The sequence below is a fragment of the Alosa sapidissima genome, chromosome 3 (genome assembly GCF_018492685.1).
Source record: "Alosa sapidissima isolate fAloSap1 chromosome 3, fAloSap1.pri, whole genome shotgun sequence".
NCBI lineage: Eukaryota > Metazoa > Chordata > Actinopteri > Clupeiformes > Clupeidae > Alosa > Alosa sapidissima.
In genome coordinates, this window is record NC_055959.1 from 37,098,363 (window position 1) to 37,120,841 (window position 22,479).

At 44.6% G+C, this 22,479-nt stretch overlaps 1 protein-coding gene across 1 annotated transcript in view; it reads left to right on the forward strand.

Moving 5' to 3' along the window:
• Nucleotides 1-22,479, forward strand: part of LOC121705298 (ras-related protein Rab-26-like) — a 130,306-nt gene extending 107,827 nt beyond the window's left edge. Inside the window, exons 6-9 of the mRNA XM_042086202.1 lie at nucleotides 10,387-10,452; nucleotides 18,307-18,363; nucleotides 20,934-21,010; nucleotides 22,103-22,479. Of these exons, the coding sequence (XP_041942136.1) occupies nucleotides 10,387-10,452; nucleotides 18,307-18,363; nucleotides 20,934-21,010; nucleotides 22,103-22,205 (303 nt within the window). The 3' untranslated portion in view covers nucleotides 22,206-22,479. The remainder of the gene's footprint in view (nucleotides 1-10,386; nucleotides 10,453-18,306; nucleotides 18,364-20,933; nucleotides 21,011-22,102) is intronic.

Here is a 22,479-nt window from a genome sequence, read left to right on the forward strand (position 1 = left end):
CCCACACAGGTAGAGGTGGCGTCTGCACCCCACACAGGTAGAGGTGGCGTCTGCACCCCACACAGGTAGAGGTGGCGTCTGCACAGCACACAGGTAGAGGTGGCGTCTGCACCCCACACAGGTAGAGGTGGCGTCTGCACCCCACACAGGTAGAGGTGGCGTCTGCACCCCACACAGGTAGAGGTGGCGTCTGCACCCCACACAGGTAGAGGTGGCGTCTGCACACACACAGGTAGAGGTGGCGTCTGCATCTTTTATCTGATCGGTTTGTTGTGCCCAGTACGTCACTCCAGCATAAAGTTCAGTCAAGTAGAAAGTAGCAACCGCACTCAGAGGCTGAGAGATGTTCAAAACTGTATTCAAACTGCCGAAACCAGTATTACAGGCCAAGAAAAACCAAAATGTGTGTGTGTGTGTGTGTGTGTGTGTGTGTGTGTGTGTTACAGGCCATGAAAAACATAGCCTATCATCAGTACATCAGTTTGTCTATTTTTGTTGTCTACTTTTCTACTACTTGCATACCACGTAGCACATGCAAAGTTTTCTCGGCTCACACAGGCTTGCAGAACTAAGGGGACGTTGCCTGCCAGAATATAAGTCGTCACCATGACTGCAGCATCTTTTGGTCCTTAATCTAAAGACAAAATGGATGGATCTAACCAACGAAACTCAAATTGATGGACAGCTAGACTGACTACGACTGAATTTGTGTTGTTGTGTGTTTGGATAGAATAGCAAACTGCACCTTTAACAGTTGCCATGCAAACTCATCCACAGATGCCCTCAAGTCAGTGTCCCACAAGCTAGCTATAGGCTAACTGGTCTAACCCACTCCCAGTGAATTATGCCAAGCTAGGCTAACAATGTCAGACTGAGTTATTGCAGACACAGAAAAGAGAAGGGTACTGTATGTGTCCTCTTGTCTGCCCCTGGGGTGGACAGCAAATAAGCTAATGGCCCGAAAGATTGCCGTGTTCCTCAACAGCAGGGCCAACGTATACAGAGTTCTACTTCCTTCCTGCGTGGCCAAATTTGGCTCCAACTTCAGCGCTTCACTCAGATAAAGACGCAGATTTGCATTCTGTGTCCTTGTAGAGAAGCCTCTTTCTCCTGCTCCGGAGTTCTCATCGGAGGGCTGTTGCCAAGGCTGCAGAAATGACCCGTTCCGTGAGCTAGCATGCTGCGCTCCGAGCTCGGGGACTGGACAGCCGTATGTTTGGCCACAGTCTGTCCAGAGTTAGAATTGGAAGGGCCAAAAACAGACACACACACACATACACACATGCACACATACACGTTGTACTAACATGAGTCTACTGTACATACATAAGCACACACACATTAATACACGTATGCCTCCTCGTGTATCTCAAGTCAACGCACATGGATGAACACATGGCACATGAATACATAACATATGAGCAGATATTGAAGGCAGAAAGCATTTTGGTCACAGCGGATTGAACGCGTTTGTGTGTGTATGTGTGTGTGTGTGTGTGTGTGTGTGTGAGAGAGAGAGAGTGAGTGAGAGAGAGAGAGAGAGAGAGAGTGTGCTTATATGTGTGTGTGTGTGTGTGTGTGTGTGTACAGTATGTGTGTGTGTGTGTGTGTGTATGTTGTGTAAAGCTTCACTTTCAAAGCTGTGTGTGTAAAGCTTCACTTTTACTTAGAGTACTTGAATTTCCTCTGGGGATCATTAAAGTATCTATCTATCTATCTATCTATCTATCTATCTAGTACTTCACACTCTTTTTGCCACTCTCCCTCCCCCCTCTCCCTCTCTCCCTTTATCTCTCCCTCTCTCTCTCCCTCCCCCCCTCTCTCTCTCTCCCTCTCTCTCCCTCTCCCCCTCTCTCCCCGTCTCCCTCTCTCTCTCCCTCCCCCCATCCTCTCTCTTTCTCCCCCCCCTCTCTCTCCCTCTCTCTCCTTCTCTCCCCCCCTCTCCCCCCCTCTCTCTCTCCCTCTCCCCCTCTCTCTCCCTCTCTACCTGTTGTCCTCCTCAGCACCCTTGCATTTCATTCTTGATGTGAAGAGGACGCATTTCTGTCCATGTCATCATGCTACTCCCTTCAGGATGTGACTTGTTTGTCATTTGAGGCCGCCGTCCCACTGCCAATCTAAATCCATCCTCCACACTCACACACACATCATGTCATGGACTCTACACACTTTAGGCACCTTAGGCACCTTTTGGAAAAGCACCAAGCACCAGCAATTGTGTGTGTGTGTGTGTGTGTGTGTGTGTGTGTGTGTGTGTGTGTGTGTGTGTGTGTGTGTGTGTGTGTGTGTGTGTGTATCAGAGAGAGAGAGAAAACCACTTGTGTAGCTGTTATAGGTCTCTGTTGCCTTGGCGATAGGAATGCAGAAATTAGTTGTGCCAAAAATAAAGTGAATAGGAAATTTAATTGAGAGTGATTCGGATTGAGGAAATCTTTCTCTAGAGCAGTGGTGTCAAACATAAGGCCCGGGGTCCAGATCAGGCCCGCCAGCAGCTTTCATACAGCCCCCCAGATGTTTTGGGTAGGAAGGGACGATTAGAAAGAAATATATTCACATCCAGTTGTCTAGTTGTGTAATAAACATCGTCTCTATGATATGATAAATTGATTAAACCTATACAAACCATCCTCAGGAAGGAACAAGTGGAAAAACTAACATGGATGTACACTGTAGGGTATTTCAAAAGAGAAAGAGCAGTATATGACAGTAGTACATTATTTGTACTTGTTTGCTCATAAATGATACCATCAAATAATCACTCTGATACCCATGCAGAAAAATGATAATGACCATGACAATGACGGCTCCCCACGAGGTCTCATTGACCCCTGCTCTAGACTCTAAATGTAAACATGCCTCTGAGATGCAGACGTAGGCAGGGAGGACTGGTGGTCATGTTGACACCGATATACTTAAAACGGTGTTCTAAACAGAAGTCCCGGAGCAGATGTGACACATTTGCAGCGCCTCCTGGGTCTTAAGTCATCCCCTCACCTAATTCATGCCCAGTTTCTATTTCTGTTTTGGGCATTCACCATGGCAGCACTGTCCTTACAAAAAACAGCTGGCAGTTCTTCTGCAGTTTGTCTGAAATACAATGTAGTTGCAATGCAGTTCCTTGTCCAAAACACTGCATTTATGCATATGAACTGCAAGGAATTCCTCAAAAACTGCAGTTTTGACACTTACAGTACTTTGGCTCGTTGGCAAGGGTGTTTTTGTAAGGGTGAAATTAGCCCACCTCCACCCAAAGCTCCACCTGTTCTCCCTCTCAGTAGGGAACACATGGAGGTGCGGCACGGCTCCTGGTGGAGTTACTCTGTGCAGTGACTACATGATCCCTGCGATGCGTTCTGGAGCGTGGGCCGGACCTTGCCAAACACACTGGCACTCGAGGCCATCTGGGAACACAAACCCGTGAGCCAGACTGCAGTAACTACAGTAGTTCCAAACACATGGGTGCACCTGTGTGTGTGTTTCCACTGACACAAAACAGAACACAGAACAGTCTTAAAACTCCTCAAATATATGCAGATCCATGGTCTAGTTCACAAAGGAGCTCTACCTTCTGAAGACTGAATTTCCCCTTGGGGATCAATAAACTATCTATCTATCTATCTATCTATCTATCTATCTATCTATCTATCTAACTGAAGGCCAGTCCACCCCGACATCGATAACTATAATGGGAACTGTAAAAAGGTCATGGTTACATGGTACCTTTGTTCACTGGGAATGCAAGACGTCATGACTTTGGGATAACACATTCCATGCATGTCTTTCGCTGAGCAACTTCAGCCAACCCATTATCTGAACTATAATGGTCACTATAAAATCTCTCGGTTTAAATATCCCTCTCGCTCAAAACAGTGGCAACATCAACACCACAAACTACACAACGACAGCAACATGAAGCACAATAACAGCCGCACCACTTTCAGAGGGGTTTTGTTGACACTGATGGCCATTCAGAATGTGTCGATTCTAGCCAATGGCAGTGGGACCCTGTACTGGACATTCAGCAGAGCCTGATTATTATTCCGTGTGGACACTGCTCATATGTGATTGGTTATAATTCTCATTACAGTGCCATACTGGAGATAGGCAGGGTGTGCTGGCCTTAACGGCAGCCAGATAAGGGACCTTTACTGAGAGCAGAATGCGTTGGCGGTCTCGGCAGTCCTTTTACAAAGCCAGTGACCTCCAGAGAGACGTCAGAGTCTTGACTCACGTCGGCGTGACAGACCTTTTCTCGACGCTTACAGCTCGTCTGATATAATGCCAACCTGCTGTCAGCGCAGACGGCGCTAACACAGACAGATCGCTCGGCGCTCGGAGCTCCGCGCGGCAACGCGCCTCAGCCTCTCTCTCCGCCCAGGAGCGATGCCTCTGCTGAAGGCACAGCCTCTCTGTCCTGGCTCATAAGGCAGAATTAACCTCATGCACAGCCTCTCTGTCCTGGCTCATAAGGCAGAATTAACCTCATGCACAGACTCTCTGTTCTGGCTCATAAGGCAGAATTAACCTCATGCACAGCCTCACAGCCCCGTCACAGCCTCTGGAGTCATGGAGGGATGGATGGGGGATGGGGGAGTCCTTGGTGACACTATGTGCATCTATAGTACTGATGTAAAAGTGTTAAGATGTCATATATAAATATATATACACACAATCATTCTGGTGATGCCAAGCGCCCTGATTTAACTGACGGGGGGAGTGCATAGTCAGAGCAACATGTCTTGTGTGTGATGTAAAGCTATTGTGTGGTGTGTGTGTGTGTGTGTGTGTGTGTGTGTGTGGGGGGGGGTTCCTTGGTTCCATTCCACTGGGTTATTGCTGTAATGACCATTATCTGTTATTCCACCATTGACTCTCTAATGAGTTTTAAATCTACTACAGTGTAATCTGAGCATCCATATTGATTCTGCTCAACTGAACAGACCAGAATTCCCTGATGAATAAGCTGAAACAGACATCAGCAGGTTACTTGCATGTGAAGTACTTGTGTTTCTTAACGCCTGTTGGTTGGTTGGTTGAATAAATGTTTTAAGAACAGCTGCAGGCACTTAGTACAAGTTATCCTGTATAACTCATAATTGTTGATTTGAATGTTAACATTAGTGCTGGGCTCCTTAGATAGGTGTTCAAATCAGATGACTGCAGTTGCCAGTGTTGAAATAGCTACTAGCGGGCAATGAATGGGAAACTCTTTTCCAGACAGATGAAATGACCCTCTCATGCATAAATTCAAACAGACCTCTCCAGGGCTTGGTTGCCGTGGTACCAAGGTGACCACTGCTTTTTGGAATACAAGATAGAAATAGCTGCAGTGCAAGGACACGGAGCAGTCGTGGCCCACTGGTTAGCGCTTCGGACTTGTAACCGGAGGGTTGCCGGTTTGAACCCCGACCAGTAGGAACGACTGAAGTACCCATGAGCAAGGCACCTAACCCCTCACTGCTCCCCGAGCGCCGCTGTAGCAGGCAGCTCACTGCGTCGGGATTAGTGTGTGCTTCTGTTCACTGTGTGCTGAGTGTGTTTCACTAATTCACGGAGTGGGATAAATGCAGAGACCAAATTTCCCTCTTTTATTTACTTATACTTAAATTTACTTATACTTAAATGCCAAACTCAACACATCATAGACAAGATGAAAAGAAATATTGGGAAGTATTTTGAAATGAAATCAGCTCATAACACACATGTAATATATACTGAGTCCAGCATGGTAGTGTATGTAGGATGGCCTGCTCTCTCCCACTCTGTGTGATAGGCAGCATGTATGTGTCTGGACCACAGGAGGAGGAGGGCTGCTTCTATCTGTTGGGCATTGACTTCATGTCTGCCTTTACTCTTCCACACAAGACTGAGTAGATAATTGCTGAATGGATCACCTGAAAGCTTTGTGTGGGTCTTTCTTTCTGTGTGTGTGTGTGTGTGTGTGTGAGAGAGAGTGAGAGAGAGAGAGAGAAGGTCAGCAAACTACAGACTCAAAAAAGACATAAAAATAGACACACACAGACACACACACACACATAGACAGACGCACACACACACACACACACACACACACATACACACACACACACACACACACACACACACACACACACACACAGACAGACACACACAAACACACACACACATACTGTATGTCCTGCAGAAATATTGACCTTGGAGCCATTAGTGTTTTTAAGCAGGGAGGAAGAGAGGGAAGGAGTGAGTGAAGCTTAGAAAAGAGGGGAGCGGCCGGCAAGGGCCGCCAAACAAGCCCTTCATCATGTCAGCCGTGGAGCAAGCTCTTGGTATTCCTCAAGTGTGTGTGTGTGTGTGTGTGTGTGTGTGTGTGTGTGTGTGTGTGTGTGTGTGTGAGTGTGTGTGTGTGTGTGTGTGAGAGAGAGAGCACAGTAAAGCCTTCCCCTTCTCCAAGGGTTTATTTGAGAACCTTTCCAACTAGGCTGCTCATCTTAAACTGTGTAATTAAAAATGTGGTGCTCTGTAAACAAGCTGTGAGACCTCACTCTCTCTCTCTTCTCTCTCTCTCTCTCTCTCTCTTTATCTCTCTCTCTCTGTACATAATGACTGATGGAGTCTGATGAGAGTCTCCCTGCTGTGTTAATTAAGACCAAAGGCCTGACTCCTACACCTCCACGCAACCTTGGCCTGCCTCTTCCTGACCGTGCGTGCGTGCCCTGACTGTGCGTGCCCTGGGGAACGCGGCCCACTGATTGGATACTGAGAGACATCAGCAGCCAAGGGGGGCGGGACTAGGAAATGAAAATAGAAAATTATTAGTTTGTTATTTGCCCCTGAACACCCCCCCCCCATACACACACACACACACACACACACACACAAACACACACGCACACACACAGAGGTCATGTAGCCCGTCAGTAGCACTGAATGGAGCTTGGAGCTCAGTACTCGTGTCCAAATGTGTCTCGTGGTTTAATTCAGGCTCTATGCGTCATGTCTGGCAAACAGATGACACATTGAGACGAGACATTGAGACATATGACACATTCCAGCACATCTTTTCCTCTAAGTGTATCAAATGTGACACCTTTGACCCCATTACATGGATACAAGACGAAGGAGCATGGCTGTTAAATGCCATGTGTAATTGGGTTTGGACAAAGAGAGATGGCTTGTCTCTCTCTCTCTCTCTCTCTCTCTCTCTTTCTTTCTCTCTCTCTCTCTCTCTCTCGCTCTCTCTCTCTCTGTCACATGCTCTCATTTCACACATAAAGAAAACAAAACAAATTTTCACTGACGCCAGCGCAGTCACAACATGTCACAAATACAAAAGGACAGGAAATGTCTGTTTTTCAATGGTGTGAGCCACGATGGGCCTTTAAACGAGTTTCTACTTCACTATGCATAAACAAGAACTAGACCTTTAAGTTGTCAATCACACCATGCCAGTCTGACAGAGCCTATTATACACTAATAGTGTGTGAGCGTCTAAACATACAGTACATGCTCAGCATAAGAATGTGTCTTCCCCCAGCAGTGCATCTAAATCAGACAAAAGCCATTAGGGTTTCACATGCACAACACACACACACACACACATGTACACATCCTCACACACACACACACACATGTACAAACCCTCATACAGACACCATGCAGTCACAGCCTACCCATAAAAACTGTGCTCTGTAAACACCATGAGGTGTGAAGCTCATTAAAATGTATTACACTGTACACAGTTTGCTGTTTGCATCATTCTGGCAAACACAACAGTTGTGTCTTCTCAGTGGACCCTGTGCAAAGAAACTACCTTTTTTACCAAAACCATCCACTTTGCATGATGTGAAAGGGGTCGTGATCATGAAAAACAGCACATAATAATCTATTGATACATAGATTACAGGAAACAGAATTAGCATTCATCTGGGGCTTCTCTACAACAAAACCATAAAGAATTATTTATGTTTGACAAACAAGCTGTCTAATTTTGTTTGTTTTTGGTCCTTTGTGCCTGCTGAAAAGCATTGTGTGTGTGTGTGTGTGTGTGTGTGTGTGTGTGTGTGTGTGTGTGTGTGTGTGTGTGTGTGTGTGTGTGTGTGTGTGTGTGTTAGTGTCATCTGTCTTCATGCACTTTTGTATATCATCTCTCTCTGTGTGTGATTGTGTGTATGTTGACTTTCAGTGTGCGTGTTTACTCTCCCTTTCAATAGTATTGATCTGATGCAGAGCTGGGTTCGTTAAGAGCATAATTTCGTTAACTGATGTAATTACAACAGGCGTAACACAACGCGGCAGCTCAGAGGGATACATCTGAGAGGGTGGCATTGATTCCCATCCTGCCCTGCCCTGACCGCACGCATGCAAGGACATTACACACAGCTCCACTGACCACAGCTGTAAAGATGCCTAGCTATATGCTTTGGGATACGAGACCATATCTAGTGCACTGGTTGGACAACATTAAACACAGCTCCACTGACCACAGCTGTAAAGATGCCTAGCTATATGTTTTGGGATACGAGGCCATATCTACGTACTGCACTGACCACAGCTGTAAAGATGCCTAGCTATATGTTTTGGGATACGAGGTCATATCTACGTACTGCACTGACCACAGCTGTAAAGATCCCTAGCTATATGTTTTGGGATACGAGGCCATATCTACGTACTGCACTGACCACAGCTGTAAAGATGCCTAGATATATGTTTTGGGATACGAGGCCATATCTGAGGTCATATCTACGTACTGCACTGACCACAGCTGTAAAGATGCTTAGCTATATGTTTTGGGATACGAGACCATATCTAGTGCACTGGTTGGACAACATTAAACACAGCTCCACTGACCACAGCCGTAAAGATGCCTAGCTGTATGTTTTGGGATACGAGGCCATATCTACGTAGTGCACTGGTTGGACAACATTACACACAGCTCCACTGACCACAGCTTTAAAGATGCTGTGAAACTGCATTAGGCCGGTGCTGTGCTGTGCTGTGCTGTGCTGGGTACCTGACCGGGGGCCTGATTGTTGATTCTGTCTGGCTGCCTCTGATTGCCTGTAATACTGTAATAAAGCTTTATTATGGGCTCCCTCTGCCTTTTAGTGCATTGGGGCTTCATTTGGCTCAGGCGGCGCCGGCCGTTTGTTTACTTGTGGCCTCGGCAATTGTGGCCCCTCCCCCTGTCTCCATCAACAGCACTGCACTGTCACAGATGATGAGGCTTTCATATGGGAAATTGAAGTTGCACAGCAACAGAACTACCTGAGATGCCAATCAGATTTCAGACAGGAAAACTGCACTCTCTTCTCTCTCCCTCTCTCTCGCTCTCTCTCTCTCCCTCTCTCTCTCCCTCTCTCTCCTTCTCTCTGTCTCTCTTTCTCTCTCACACACACACACACACACACACACACACACACACACACATGCACGCAAGTGTGCATATGTGTCTGACGTTTTTTTTTAGATGTATGCTTATCACACAGGAGAAAGCCATACAGTAGGCTTCAGGGCAGGCCAAAGTATACTTAGAAATGCACTGACTCAGACATGGAGCTATGATTACGCATGCTGTCAACCTCAATCACAAACAGACCAAAACACACAGCACAGCCTGTTATTTTCCTCATCTTCCATAGTGATTTGTCTTAATTTGACCGTGCTGCAGATGTGTTCAGTATGTGCAACTGTGACAGGATGCAGCTGCCAGGCTGACAACACTACCGTGTACCGTGCTCTACTTCCAGAATCCAGCTCGTCACGTTGACAGAGGATTTTATTTAACCCTTTGGTGTCAGCTGCCACAGGCCCCTTTGAAATATGAATTTAGCCAAAAACTTTAGAAAAATGGATCACAGGGTTGACACCAGGTATTTCACCCACTGAGAGAATCCCCCACTAACCAGCCCCATCGCAAAACCAATCAAATGTGTTGGAAGTCATCACCGTGAGCTTTTTCCCTTTCTGGAGCTTCGTTGTGCTTTTTATGGTGAATGTTTTCTTTTCCTTTTCAGGAAAAGTTTCTTGGCCAGGGCTCACTTGGAAAAGATACATTTGTCTCACACAATGTGATTAATGCCCTGGTTAAAGAAAGTATAAATCAAATAAATTCATTTTTTTAGAATATTTTTATTTATCCAAAAATTTCATACAGAGTAAAGCAGATGTGAGCCTGCGTGTGAGTCACCTGTCCATCCCACTGGCCTCACCTGTGTGTGAGTCACCTGTCCATCCAACTGACCTCACCTGTGTGTGTTATGTTCTCTCCCACAGGCCTGTGAGTGAGTCACCTGTCCATCTCACTGACCTCACCTGTGCGTGAGTCATCTGTCCATCTCACTGACCTCACCTGTGTGTGAGTCACCTGTCCATCTCACTGACCTCACCTGTGCGTGATCTCTCCCACAGGCCTGGCTGACGGAGATCCATGAGTACGCCCAGAAGGACGTGGTGGTGATGCTGATTGGGAACAAGGTAAGCGCAGCACATCTACACCGACACTGACACCACACTGGTCACTCTGATTGGGAACGAGGTAAGCGCAGCACATCTACACCGACACTCACACCACCGACACTGGTCACTCTGTCCAACCATACCATAGGGCACACCTTTGGTCTTGTTATTTGGGCCAAAGGATCAGATAGCAAATATGAGCTTTTCTCCCAACATGAAGCTCATTAGAGTTAAGGCAAGTACAAGTATGTGCAGTCTTGTGTGAGTCGCTTATTTATGTTATTATGTCTGAGGTATGACATGTATTACTAAAAGGGACTCCCTAAAAACAATACAGCCCAAGTTTTTGTGGAACTACAGTATCTGGTGTGAGGGTTCAGGGGGCTGATCTGATCTGGTGTAATAAATATAGTATTTTGGAAAAGAACACCAGCAAGAAGGAGCTGTGTTCTGATGCCCTGGAGAGGAGAACACCCCCCCCCACACACACACACACACACACACACACACACACGCACGCACACACACACACACACACACACACACACACACACACACACACACACACACACCCCTCCACAGCCTCTGTGTTAGAACAAAGCCAAGCATTGAGTCTTTGAGCGTTTCTTTTTTAGCTGGGTGACGCAGACGTTCTCTCCGCTCCTCTCCTTCTCATCACTTCCTGATTAGAGCCCTTGCCACACTTCCTGCTCTGGCTTGGAACCCTCGAGTCGTCGAGTCGAGTGGTGCCGCGCTCATCACAAATTCACTCCGCTCTTTTGATTCATGAAACATTTATAGCTGCTCCCGAGGAAATGTGATTTAATGCTGCCTAATATATGTGCAAGCTTTTACAGGTTGTGCCTCGCTTGCTCAGCAACAGCAGAAAGGTGGAAACCACCACTTCCACAGGCATCGGAAAATTTCGATAATACAATATCACATCCTGTGTATTTATGAAGAGGTGATAGCAGCAACAAAGGCTGTTTCAGACTCCAATGTTCCCTCTCTTCAATGAAAATGAGATACTGCAGCATGGGCAAGCAAACAAACACAGACAGCATGCGGCCTCTTTACCAGCAAATAACATGGCCATAATAATGACGCTGTTTGTCAGAGAGCAAAACAAAACACAATTATGATCAACATCGTGGAGGAAATAAAAACGAGAGACCTTCCAGGGGAGGCACCTTTTTTTTTTTTTTAAAATAGGAGGTTGAACAGAAGAGATTAAACCTGGCCTGTAATCTTGAATCCTTTTCTGTACACCTTAATTATTTCACTCTAATCCCTGGATTAGTCAAGACAAAGACTGCGGATAAGAGAGAGCTGCAGTGTAGCGCTCAGAAGGAGCCCATTTCCCACCTCCACGATTGGCCTGCTGGAAAACACACGCCTGTCTCCTCGACCAACAGCATCATCACCTCCCTGCTCGCCATCCCATGCGACATACGGAGGACGGGATCGCACCGGAACTGCTGCAGGTTTAGCAGCGCAGACGCATGACACACTCACTTCTCATGGCCTCTCTCATGGAACATGAATGTGTGAAGTGAGATCATTACGAGTTCTGTCGCTACTGTGTGCAGTTACATCAATAACCTTCAGCCATGGTAAATAGGTCTCATGGTAAATAGGTCTCATGGTAAATAGGTGCCATGGTAAATAGGTCTCATGGTAAATAGGTGCCATGGTAAATAGGTCTCATGGTAAATAGGTCTCATGGTAAATAGGTGTCATGGTTGGCTTGCAAACAAGTCTGTACAATTTATCCAGCCCTAGTTTCTTTTCAGTCATTTAACCGTTTCACTTTTGCTTTTCATACTGGTAATTAAGCCAATTAATTAGCGATGAAGGGAACATATCAGTATTATATGACATCATTGCCCATATCCGTAGTGAGAGGGTGGCCTTATTTAAACAACTAAAGAAGGGAAGAACCTCTCTAAAAGTTCTAAACAACTAAAGAAGGGAAGAACCTCTATAAAAGTTCTAAACAACTAAAGAAGGGAAGAACCTCTATAAAAGTTCTAAACAACTAAAGAAGGGAAGAGCCTCTATAAAAGTTCTAAACAACTAAAGAAGGGAAGAACCTCTATAAAAGTTCTAAACAACTAAAGAAGGGAAGAACCTCTATAAAAGTTCTAAACAACTAAAGAAGGGAAGAACCTCTCTATAAAAGTTCTAAACAACTAAAGAAGGGAAGAGCCTCTCTATAAAAGTTCTGCCACAGAGGGTCAAAACCTGTGCTGTGCTTGATCTGAGAAATGTGCATCCGTGCTCAATGGCATTTCAAACCAAAAGCAACTCTTTTTTATTTTTATTTTTTTATCACAAAGAATGACTAAGTCTAAAAGCAGTGGCATTTGAAGACTCAAATGGTGTCATGACACTGACTGGAAGCGCGGCAACACTCCCTGCCATGATATTGACCTCAGACAGGTGTGTTAGTTTGGCAACATCTGCCATGATATTGACCTTAGACAGGTGTGTTAGTTCGGCAACACCTGCCATGATATTGACCTTAGACAGGTGTGTTAGTTCGGCAACACCTGCCATGATATTGACCTTAGACAGGTGTGTTAGTTCGGCAACACCTGCCATGATATTGACCTCAGACAGGTGTGTTAGTTCGGCAACACCTGCCATGATATTGACCTCCTTAGACAGGTGTGTTAGTTCTTGTTTGGCTGTAGGTGCAGTGCTGGCTCTTTTACAGTAGTTCTGTGTTTTTAGAGGTTGTTTCTCACTTCACATTTTGTCACCTGAAAAAGAGGGAAATTTTTCAAAACATCACACTGTAGCAAGTCAACACATGGATGCCCTGACATGACTATATATGAACAGGTTTGAGTTGGATCTCTCCCAGGGTCAGAAAGTATAAGTTCTGCCAAATATTTGTTTCAACCATTTAGTAAATCTGCCGATCCAAATTAGCACAATTCTTCAGCCAGGTGGGTCAGCTTAAGGTCAATTAAGTGCACAGGTAGTAGGAACACATGGCAGGACTTTCACTTTCTGAAGGGTTGTATGTCTGCCTGCGGGCTGGACAAACTTATGTTCCAGATATAAGCATATTTAATTATAGAGGTCAGTGCACTAATCCCGGAAGGTCATTGGTATTATGAGGAAAGAGGGCTTGGTCCATACTGCACACATTTCATTAGGATGGAGTTGTATTCAGGCTGTATATTTCATTAGCATGGAGTTTTAGTGACACTTTTAATTTCATTAGGATAGAGTTCTAGTGACACTGTTCATTGAAACCTACAGTTTATTTAATTACGATGTAGTTGTATTGAGGCTGTTTATTTCATTAGGATGGAGATCTAGTGACGTGGTGGGATAGGATCGAAACAGCTACACTGCACTGATTCCAGCAACTGGGTGTGATACATGAAACATACCAGGCTGTTTTACAAGACATTAAACATTAAGACAATACCATAATATCAGAATAATCAGGCAATATCAGAAACTAGCTCTTCAGGCTTTCAGACAGAGAGAGGTAAAAACATCAGCCAATATCTGTGGAAAAAACAAACATATCTCCTTGGTTTGGTATTGGCCTCGAAGGGAACTTGGAAAAACTATGATGTGATATTTCTCTCGGGTAGCTATCTCATTAGATCAGATGAAACCAAATGAACTCAAGCAACCAAAACAAACATGTTAACGGGTGAATTGAAGAGGGTCTGTCTGGTTTCTTACATGAACACATCTGGAAAGTTTTGTATCTGTAGCCTACTCCTTAGCTCATGTGTAGGTCCGTACCCTGGTGTAGGAGTAAGGTCCAAATGCTCCACATGCTTAGCACAAGGGACTACAGTATAACATCTAATCCTGTGTATTAATGTAATATCTCATGTGTAGGTCCGTACCCTGGTGTAGGAGTAAGGTCCAAATGCTCCAGTATGGCTCCTCCTGCTTGGCTGTGCCTGCCCTCAATTGAGGAAAGTAGTTATGAGTAGATACTTTAACTCTGGTTTCTTAAATGAACAAACAACAACCTTAATTGAGACATCAAAGTGCTGCTGTGTAAAAACTTGTCAAGGAATACATTGGAATAATATACACTACCGTTCAAAAGTTTGGAGTCACTTAAAAATGTGCTTGTTTTCATCGTTAATGTTGTAAATGACGTAGACAGATATAATGGATGATCTTTAATGCAATATCTACATTGCCCATGTTCAGCAACCATTCATCCAATGTTCTAAAGGCACATTCTGTTTATCTGATATAATTGTATACCACTCTGCACATCGTAAGCAACTCCACACGTGGAGAGAGTGTAGTGGAGATGTTTATTTTATATGCCTATAGAATCAATATGATTTACCCACCATCTCCTCAGCACAGTGTTTCCTAATTACAGTAAGGCAGTGGGATCTCTCGCTGTTAAAGAACACAAGATGTACCTGACAGCCATGTCTCCCAGGCCAACGGGCTGTGTGTGTGTGTGTGTGTGTGTGTGTGTGTGTGTGTGTGTGTGTGTGTGTGTGTGTGTGCATGTCTCCCAGGCCAACTGCTGAAGGTCAATAAAGACGGAAGGTTTTCTCTGAGCTGTTGAAGGCTAACCTTCCCCACCCGCTGTTTAGGGTTAGGGAGATTGTCTGCAGAAGGCTTGGGAGATAGCCGTAGCAACAAGCATCAAGCTGTTGATAGATAGATAGATAGATAGATAGATAGATAGATAGATAGATAGATACTTTATTGATCCCCAGGGGAAATTCAAGTTTGCTCATTAGCCGAGAGTATATTTCCACAGTAGTGGAAGCCCTCTGAACCTAAACCTCCTGCTGTGATCCTGGGGCACCTGGCGAGGCCACACACACAGAGCTGGGTGTGAGGAGTACAGGGGGGCAACTTTCAATGACACACGCACACACACACACACACACACACACACACACACAGAGCCGGGACTGAGGAGTACAGGGGGGCAACTTTCAATGACACACACACACACACACACACACACACAGAGCCGGGACTGAGTACAGGGGGGCAACTTTCACACGTTCGAGATGAAAACCAAACATTTGGAACTGAATTGGTAATGAATGAAAGTTTGAAGATGTTTAAAAGTTTGAAGATGAAGGGATGTGCAGGGTGGAGGAGGTAGAGTAAATGACACACACACACACAGACACACACACACACACACACACACACACACACACACACACACGATACAAGTTCAGCATGTTGACTTCTCTTAAAATAGAAATCATAAACTTTCTCCCTCAAGGCAACTAACCAGCTTTCACTGTGCTAATAAACCTCAGAGAGATTTGAACTCCTGACGCTCGAGGCAGTCGCAGAGACCCGTGGGACTATGGGGACTTGCCAGACAGGAGGAGAGGAAATATTTGAGGAACATTTTCTTTAAGCAGCTAAATCTGATAACCTCTTTGGGGAACATGAATTGGAAATATTTCTGATTTAGAGCCACTTGGCAGGAAACAAAGAAAAAAAAACAGTCAATTCCTTTCTGCAGAGTACAAGCTGCCTGAGACAGCGCTCCCACTGCATTGATAAGAGAGCATTATTCAGTTCATAAGCCTTCATTGGTGTGAATGGTCATTTGTTCAACATGACATATATCACAGTGCCTTAAAGGCAGTTCACTTAGCTCAAAGCTCAAATGGACATTGGGCAGTCTCACTCATTTAGGGCACAACCACAAAGGAACACATTGACAAACCACCTCCATAATCTAATTCTGAAGTGATTGGTCTTAAAGGAGAAATCCAGCAAGTTTTCACATAGATCTCTCTCTGTTTCTCAAGGTCACCGAGTATTATTGGTAAAAAAAAAAAACGGTTTTACCTAGCTCGAGTTGCTACAGCCAGACATCTACTGCACTACACTGTGGGGGCATGTACTGTCTAGACATTCAAAATGTTTTGGCTCCTTTTGGTGGATCGAGCTCCCAAGGTGAGGACAGCAGTTGTTTTCAGTTCTCAGTGACCTCGAGAAACAGAGATCTATGTGAAAACTCGCTGGACACAAAAAAGACAAGAAATATTTATTCTACATACAGTAAGTACCGGTATTCACACCCTTTGTTATGACGCTTGTAATTGAGCTCTGGTGCATCCTACTTCTATCAATGGTCCTTGAGATGCTTCTACAACTTGAAACAACAAAATGTGGAAAAAGTGAAGCGCTGTGAATACTTTTCGTATGCAGTGCAGCGTCTAGACGTTCCAAGTGTTTTGGCTCCTTTGGGTTGATCGAGCTCCCAAGGTGAGCACAGCAGTTGGCCAGTGTCAGCAGACAGTCTTCCTTACATAGTGTACCCTCTCTTCACTGCCACAAAATCAGGTGATTTTTGCCCACCTTGAATTTAACAGCTCATTTCCTCAGGAATTGAATTTGCTTGTATTTCCCCTTGGGGATCAATATGAAAGTATCTATCTATCTATCTATCTATCTATAGCAGAAATAGTAGCATTTTATTATTTTACAGAGCTGTTCTAGGTGGCTATTTTTTTTTTGTAGTGTCAATCATACGATAAGAGTCTCTGCTTCTGAATAGACTTTAAGAACTTAGTTTTGTTTTGATGTGTTGTATTACACATTTCTTATCCATATGTACAGTAATGTCATTGTATCTTGTGTGCAATGACAATAAAGCTTCTTATCTTATCTATTCCTGTCCTATACACGGGTTTCCCGTTTACCAACAAAACTAGATGCGCGCGCAGCCGTGAGGCAGAAGACGCTTGGTGGCCGTCCACAACAGTTATAAACTTAACCTAAATAGTCGGCTGTTGTAAGCTACAATCAGATTTTTTTGTATACCCCTGTTGTCTCAATGATAATAACATCTCATTTCAGACTATATTTCAAAGTTTGCCATTAATTTGCATTATTAATATAACATCGTATTTTGTAATTTTTGGCGAAGACATGCATTCCGTTAGGGATATTGAACATATTTAACATTCTCTAACCATCGTGATTTCGAATTGGTGCAGTTTTCAGCACAAAAACTCATTTTATTCTTTTGCTCTTTTGCATTGCTCTATGCTGTTCTATGGTGCTTTCTGCCTCTTGCACGCATGTTTTCGTGACGTTCCATAGAAATCCATGTATATGTAATTTCTCTAGACCCTTTCAACAATAAAAACAAAAACAATGCTTGAACGTTCTATTTGGTTCCCAATCTACTTCCTCTGCATTAAGATAACATATGGAATGTTAAAACGGAAGTCTTGTGGGGCCAACTATGATGCTGAGAATGGAACTCTCTTGAAAGGGTCTATAAACGCACGTGGGAACCTCGTGTGAAACACATTACCGTAAAAATGTAAAGTCAAGTTGTCACTCGCCTCAGCATAACACGCTTGAATGATATTGGGTGAAAACTCAGACAAATAACAAACAAACATCTGAACAAATATGTCTCCTTCCATCAGGCAGTAGTGAATGTTTTCTGACAAGATTTTCCAGACATCCATAAATTGTACCGGTACCTGCTGTCAACAGCGCGGGGCAGATTGTTTTTTACTAATGGCTAGTTTTGTGGGTGTGTCATGTGAGGCAAATTCTGAAAGCAGTGACCAGACCCCTAGCTATATACAGTAAACACACATTGTGCAACTGAAGCAAAACGACAAGGACAAAGGGTCCAAAATCATAAACTAGCACTTTGAGGTCATTGATTTGATGTAAAGTGCGTTATAAATAAAAATTATTATTACTATTATTATTATTATTATAAAGAAATGTGTGGTCCTGAGTTGAAAACAGTGCCCATTGAAAAGGCTGCAAATGTAAAGTTTAAATGAACTTGCTGGAGTGTGTGTGTGTGTGTGTGTGTGTGTGTGTGTGTGACGTCTAATCTGTTTTGCTCTGCAGGCGGACTCCTCTCAGGAGCGGGTGGTCAAGCGTGAGGAGGGAGAGAAACTAGCCAAGGTGACTGACCTGCACACACACACACACACACACACACACACACACACACACACACACACACACTCTGACCTGCACACATTTCCCTACGCTGAGCAAGTTCCACTCTGACCTGCACGCACACAGAGACACACACACACACACACACACATACACACACACACACTCTGACCTGCACGCATCTTCCTACGCTGAGCAACGCATGGCACCACTCTGACCTGCACGCATTTCCCTACGCTGAGCAACGCATGGCAATGCTGACTTGCCATTGAGTCCCCAAATAATTGAGTTAGCAACTTCAGCTGTTCTGCTGCCATAGTTTTGATAGATGATGAGGTCCGTTTTTCTTTGTTGAAGCACTGCCAATCAATGCATGGTTAAGAGATGCTGTCCTTGATTCACTTTATATTTTGTGTGTGTGTGTTTTTTGTGTGTGTGTGTTTTTGTGTGTGTGTGTGTGTGTGTGTGTGTGTGTGAGTGTGTGTGTGTGTGTGTGTGTGTGTGTGTGTGTGTGTGTATTCTGTTTCTTTTTACCCAGCCAAATTGCTATTGATTTCCTCCATAGAAATGCCCCATCTGCAATTTCGGAGTTAATGGTGTTGTCAGATTTATGGCGTGGAAGTAGTATATTAATGTATTCATTTTCTTATTTTAATCTCTGAGGTTATGGGTTGCATTAGATGGTTGTTTGTGCTTGAGTAAAAGTCTGTGTGTGTCTGTATGTGAGTGTATCCTTACAGGGGCTTTGTGGTGACACAAACATTAGGGTAGGGAGGAGTTAAAATTCTAAATTGTAATCACTCACACACATACACACACATGCACACACACACACACACACACACACACACACACACACACACATACATACTGTATCCACATACACACACAGACACATGTTGTATCTCTCTCTCTCTCTCTCTGTCTTTAGTTCTGACTTAGTGCAGTTATGAAAACAGATCAGACAACAAGAGAGTTCAGAGCGCCTCCTCTGCACAGCTGGAAGCTCGTGTAACGTCACTCTTAGAAGCCGAGACAACCCCAATCATTTTCCGCGCGGCTCACGAGTCCCTACTGAGGGGCTGAGACACACTCGCAGGGAGGTTCGGCATCAGGTCTACTCAAGAGCAAATTGAAAAACAAATAGCTTTCTTACAGCGCATTAAAATTTAATACACACAAAAATAAACTCTGAAAACAAACACAACTCAAGTCCCAGAGATATACTCGTGTGCTGATTCAAGGCCATGTGTTGGCATTTCACTGCCTAAGTTTGCATTGTGTGAGGTGCTCTGTTATAAAGCAGGGTCGTGCAGGTGACTAGATCTATTCGTTTGAAGCCCACAAGCCGAATCTGCATTCCTGCCTCCCCTCAACAGTGCTGCAAACCACTGTCCTGCTTAATGACCTGGGGCAAGCACAGAATGTGGTATTGACTAGTCAGTGGTGCCAAATTATTCATAGCTCAGACACAGAGACAGAGTTGGATTTATTTCTCAGAGTAGTGATTGCAGATTCCTGCTTTCCAGTATCCCACCTGAGCTTGTAGATTAGAGATATCTGCCTCGTTTTCCAGACAGATCCGTTGCCCAAGCACAGCCGCTAGGTTTGTTTCAGACAAAGCAACAGATGAAAAGCCTCAATCTCTTACTGTTACCAGTGTTGCTCTAAAACAACGCTCTGGCCCTACGCATGGTCCAGTCCAGTCCAGGCGGTCTGCAGATTTCATGATACCATGGTATGACCGTCCGTTTCAGTAGGGTGCAGGTGTGGTTATGTCTGTCGTAGTTGTTCCGTATGAGATTTGCATCTGATAGCCCTTCATTCATTTATAATTCTACATTTAGACCTTGTGATTTGACATTGTGACTCATTTATCATTTTGTATTTATGTAATTTGTATGCATGAGTTTATGCATTGGCTCAGTGGTCTGAGACATGCAGGACTTTTGCCTTATATGTGTGGACATGTGCTTTTGCCTTATATGTGTGGACGTGTGAGACAGATAGATAGATAGATAGATAGATAGATAGATAGATAGATAGACTAAATAACACAAAATCTAAATCAATTCTAAAAACAGTATCCACATAGTGGCTGATTAATCAAGAGGCGCTTGCAATGACTGAGGCAGGTACTGAGCCTGTGATTCTCTGTGCATAGTAAGGTAAGGTAAGGTGCTCTGTGTGAGTGAGTGTCATGGTGATGGTGCAAAACAATTATAGAAAAACTATATCTATCTATATATTTGTTTTTTTATATTACCTTGCCTATACTCTCTTTGCTTTTGGCTTATATGTTTAATGGACGTGTGCTTTTGGCTTACATGTGCGGGCCTGTGCTTTTGGCTTATATGTGCGGGCCTGTGCTTTTGGCTTACATGTGCGGGCGTGTGCTTTTGGCTTACATGTGCGGGCGTGTGCTTTTGGCTTACATGTGCGGGCGTGTGCTTTTGGCTTATATGTGCGGGCCTGTGCTTTTGGCTTATATGTGCGGGCCTGTGCTTTTGGCTTATATGTGCGGGCCTGTGCTTTTGGCTTATATGTGCGGGCCTGTGCTTTTCTCTCTGCAGGAGTTCGGTGTGCCCTTCATGGAGTCCAGCGCGCGGTCTGGGCTGAACGTGGAGCTGGCGTTCACCGCCATCGCTAAGTGAGTGAGTGCCACCTACAGACAGTAGCTGGCATGGCATGTAGAGTCTGTGTAGAGGTCCCAAATGCAGGTCCTTTAGGACAGTAATGGTGTTTTAATCTAATGATCTAAATTGTACCTGTACACAGCAGCTGCTCAAAGAGCATGTATAATCTGATGTAGAATAATGCTTTGGTTTGTTAGACAAATCTTTGGCCTGATAATGAATTTTTATTTTTGAACTTTAAAAGAAATCACCATCAAGACACTATTAAGGCGTGTCAATATTTGTTTAGACGGCTAAACAGCAGATTGCATTCATTGCTGGGGAGACACAGCACACAGCTCTAGGGGAGAACATGCAGGTGCCGGCCTGTTTAGACAGATAAAGACAGCGGGTGCTCAGAGGCGGGCTGATGACACCGTTATCTCCACACTGTTATCTTGCTCACCTTGCCCCTCACCTCTCGGCCTCGCCACTTTTAATTCTCTGTTGTTACTTCCTCTTTCCTCCACCCACCTTATCATCACTGTTGTCATCATCAACATCATCATCATCAACATCATCAACATCATCATCAACGTCATCATCGCCATTGTCGTCATCATCATCGCCATTGTCGTCATCATCATCGCCATTGTTGTCATCATCATCATCATCATCATGGTGTCATGGTATGGAATCATCATGAACATCATCACCATCATCATGATCGTATTCCTTTTCTTCATCATCATTATCATCATCTACTCCTCCTCCTCCTTCTCATCATCATCATCATCATCTACTCCTCCTCCTCATCATCATCATCATCATCATCATCATCATCATCTACTCCTCCTCCTCATCATCATCATCATCATCATCGTCTACTCCTTCTCATCATCATCATCATCATCATCATCATCATCGTCTCCTCCTTCTCATCATCATCATCATCATCATCATCGTCTACTCCTTATCATCATCATCATCATCATCATCATCATCTACTCCTCCTCCTCATCATCATCATCATCATCATCATCATCATCATTGTCTACTCCTCCTCCTCATCCTCCTCCTCCTCATCTTCCTCTTCCTCCTCTGTCCGTCTCCTCGTGCCCACGCAGGGAGCTGAAGCATCGGAGCATGAAGGACCCGGACGAGCCCAAGTTCCAGCTGCAGGAATACGTCAACAAGGAGATGAGGACTGGGGGCTGCTGCAGGTCCTGAAGGGTGTGTGTGTGTGTGTGTGGGGGCTGCTGCAGGTCCTGAAGGGTGTGTGTGTGTGTGTGGGGGATGCTGCAGGTCCTGAAGGGTGTGTGTGTGTGTGTGTGTGTGTTGGGGGGCTGCTGCAGGTCCTGAAGGGTGTGTGTGTGTGTGTGGAGGCTGCTGCAGGTCCTGAAGGGTGTGTGTGTGTGTGTGTGTGTGTGTGTGTGTGGAGATGAGGACTGGGGGCTGCTGCAGGTCTTGAAGGGTGTGTGTGTGTGTGTGTATATGAGACAGA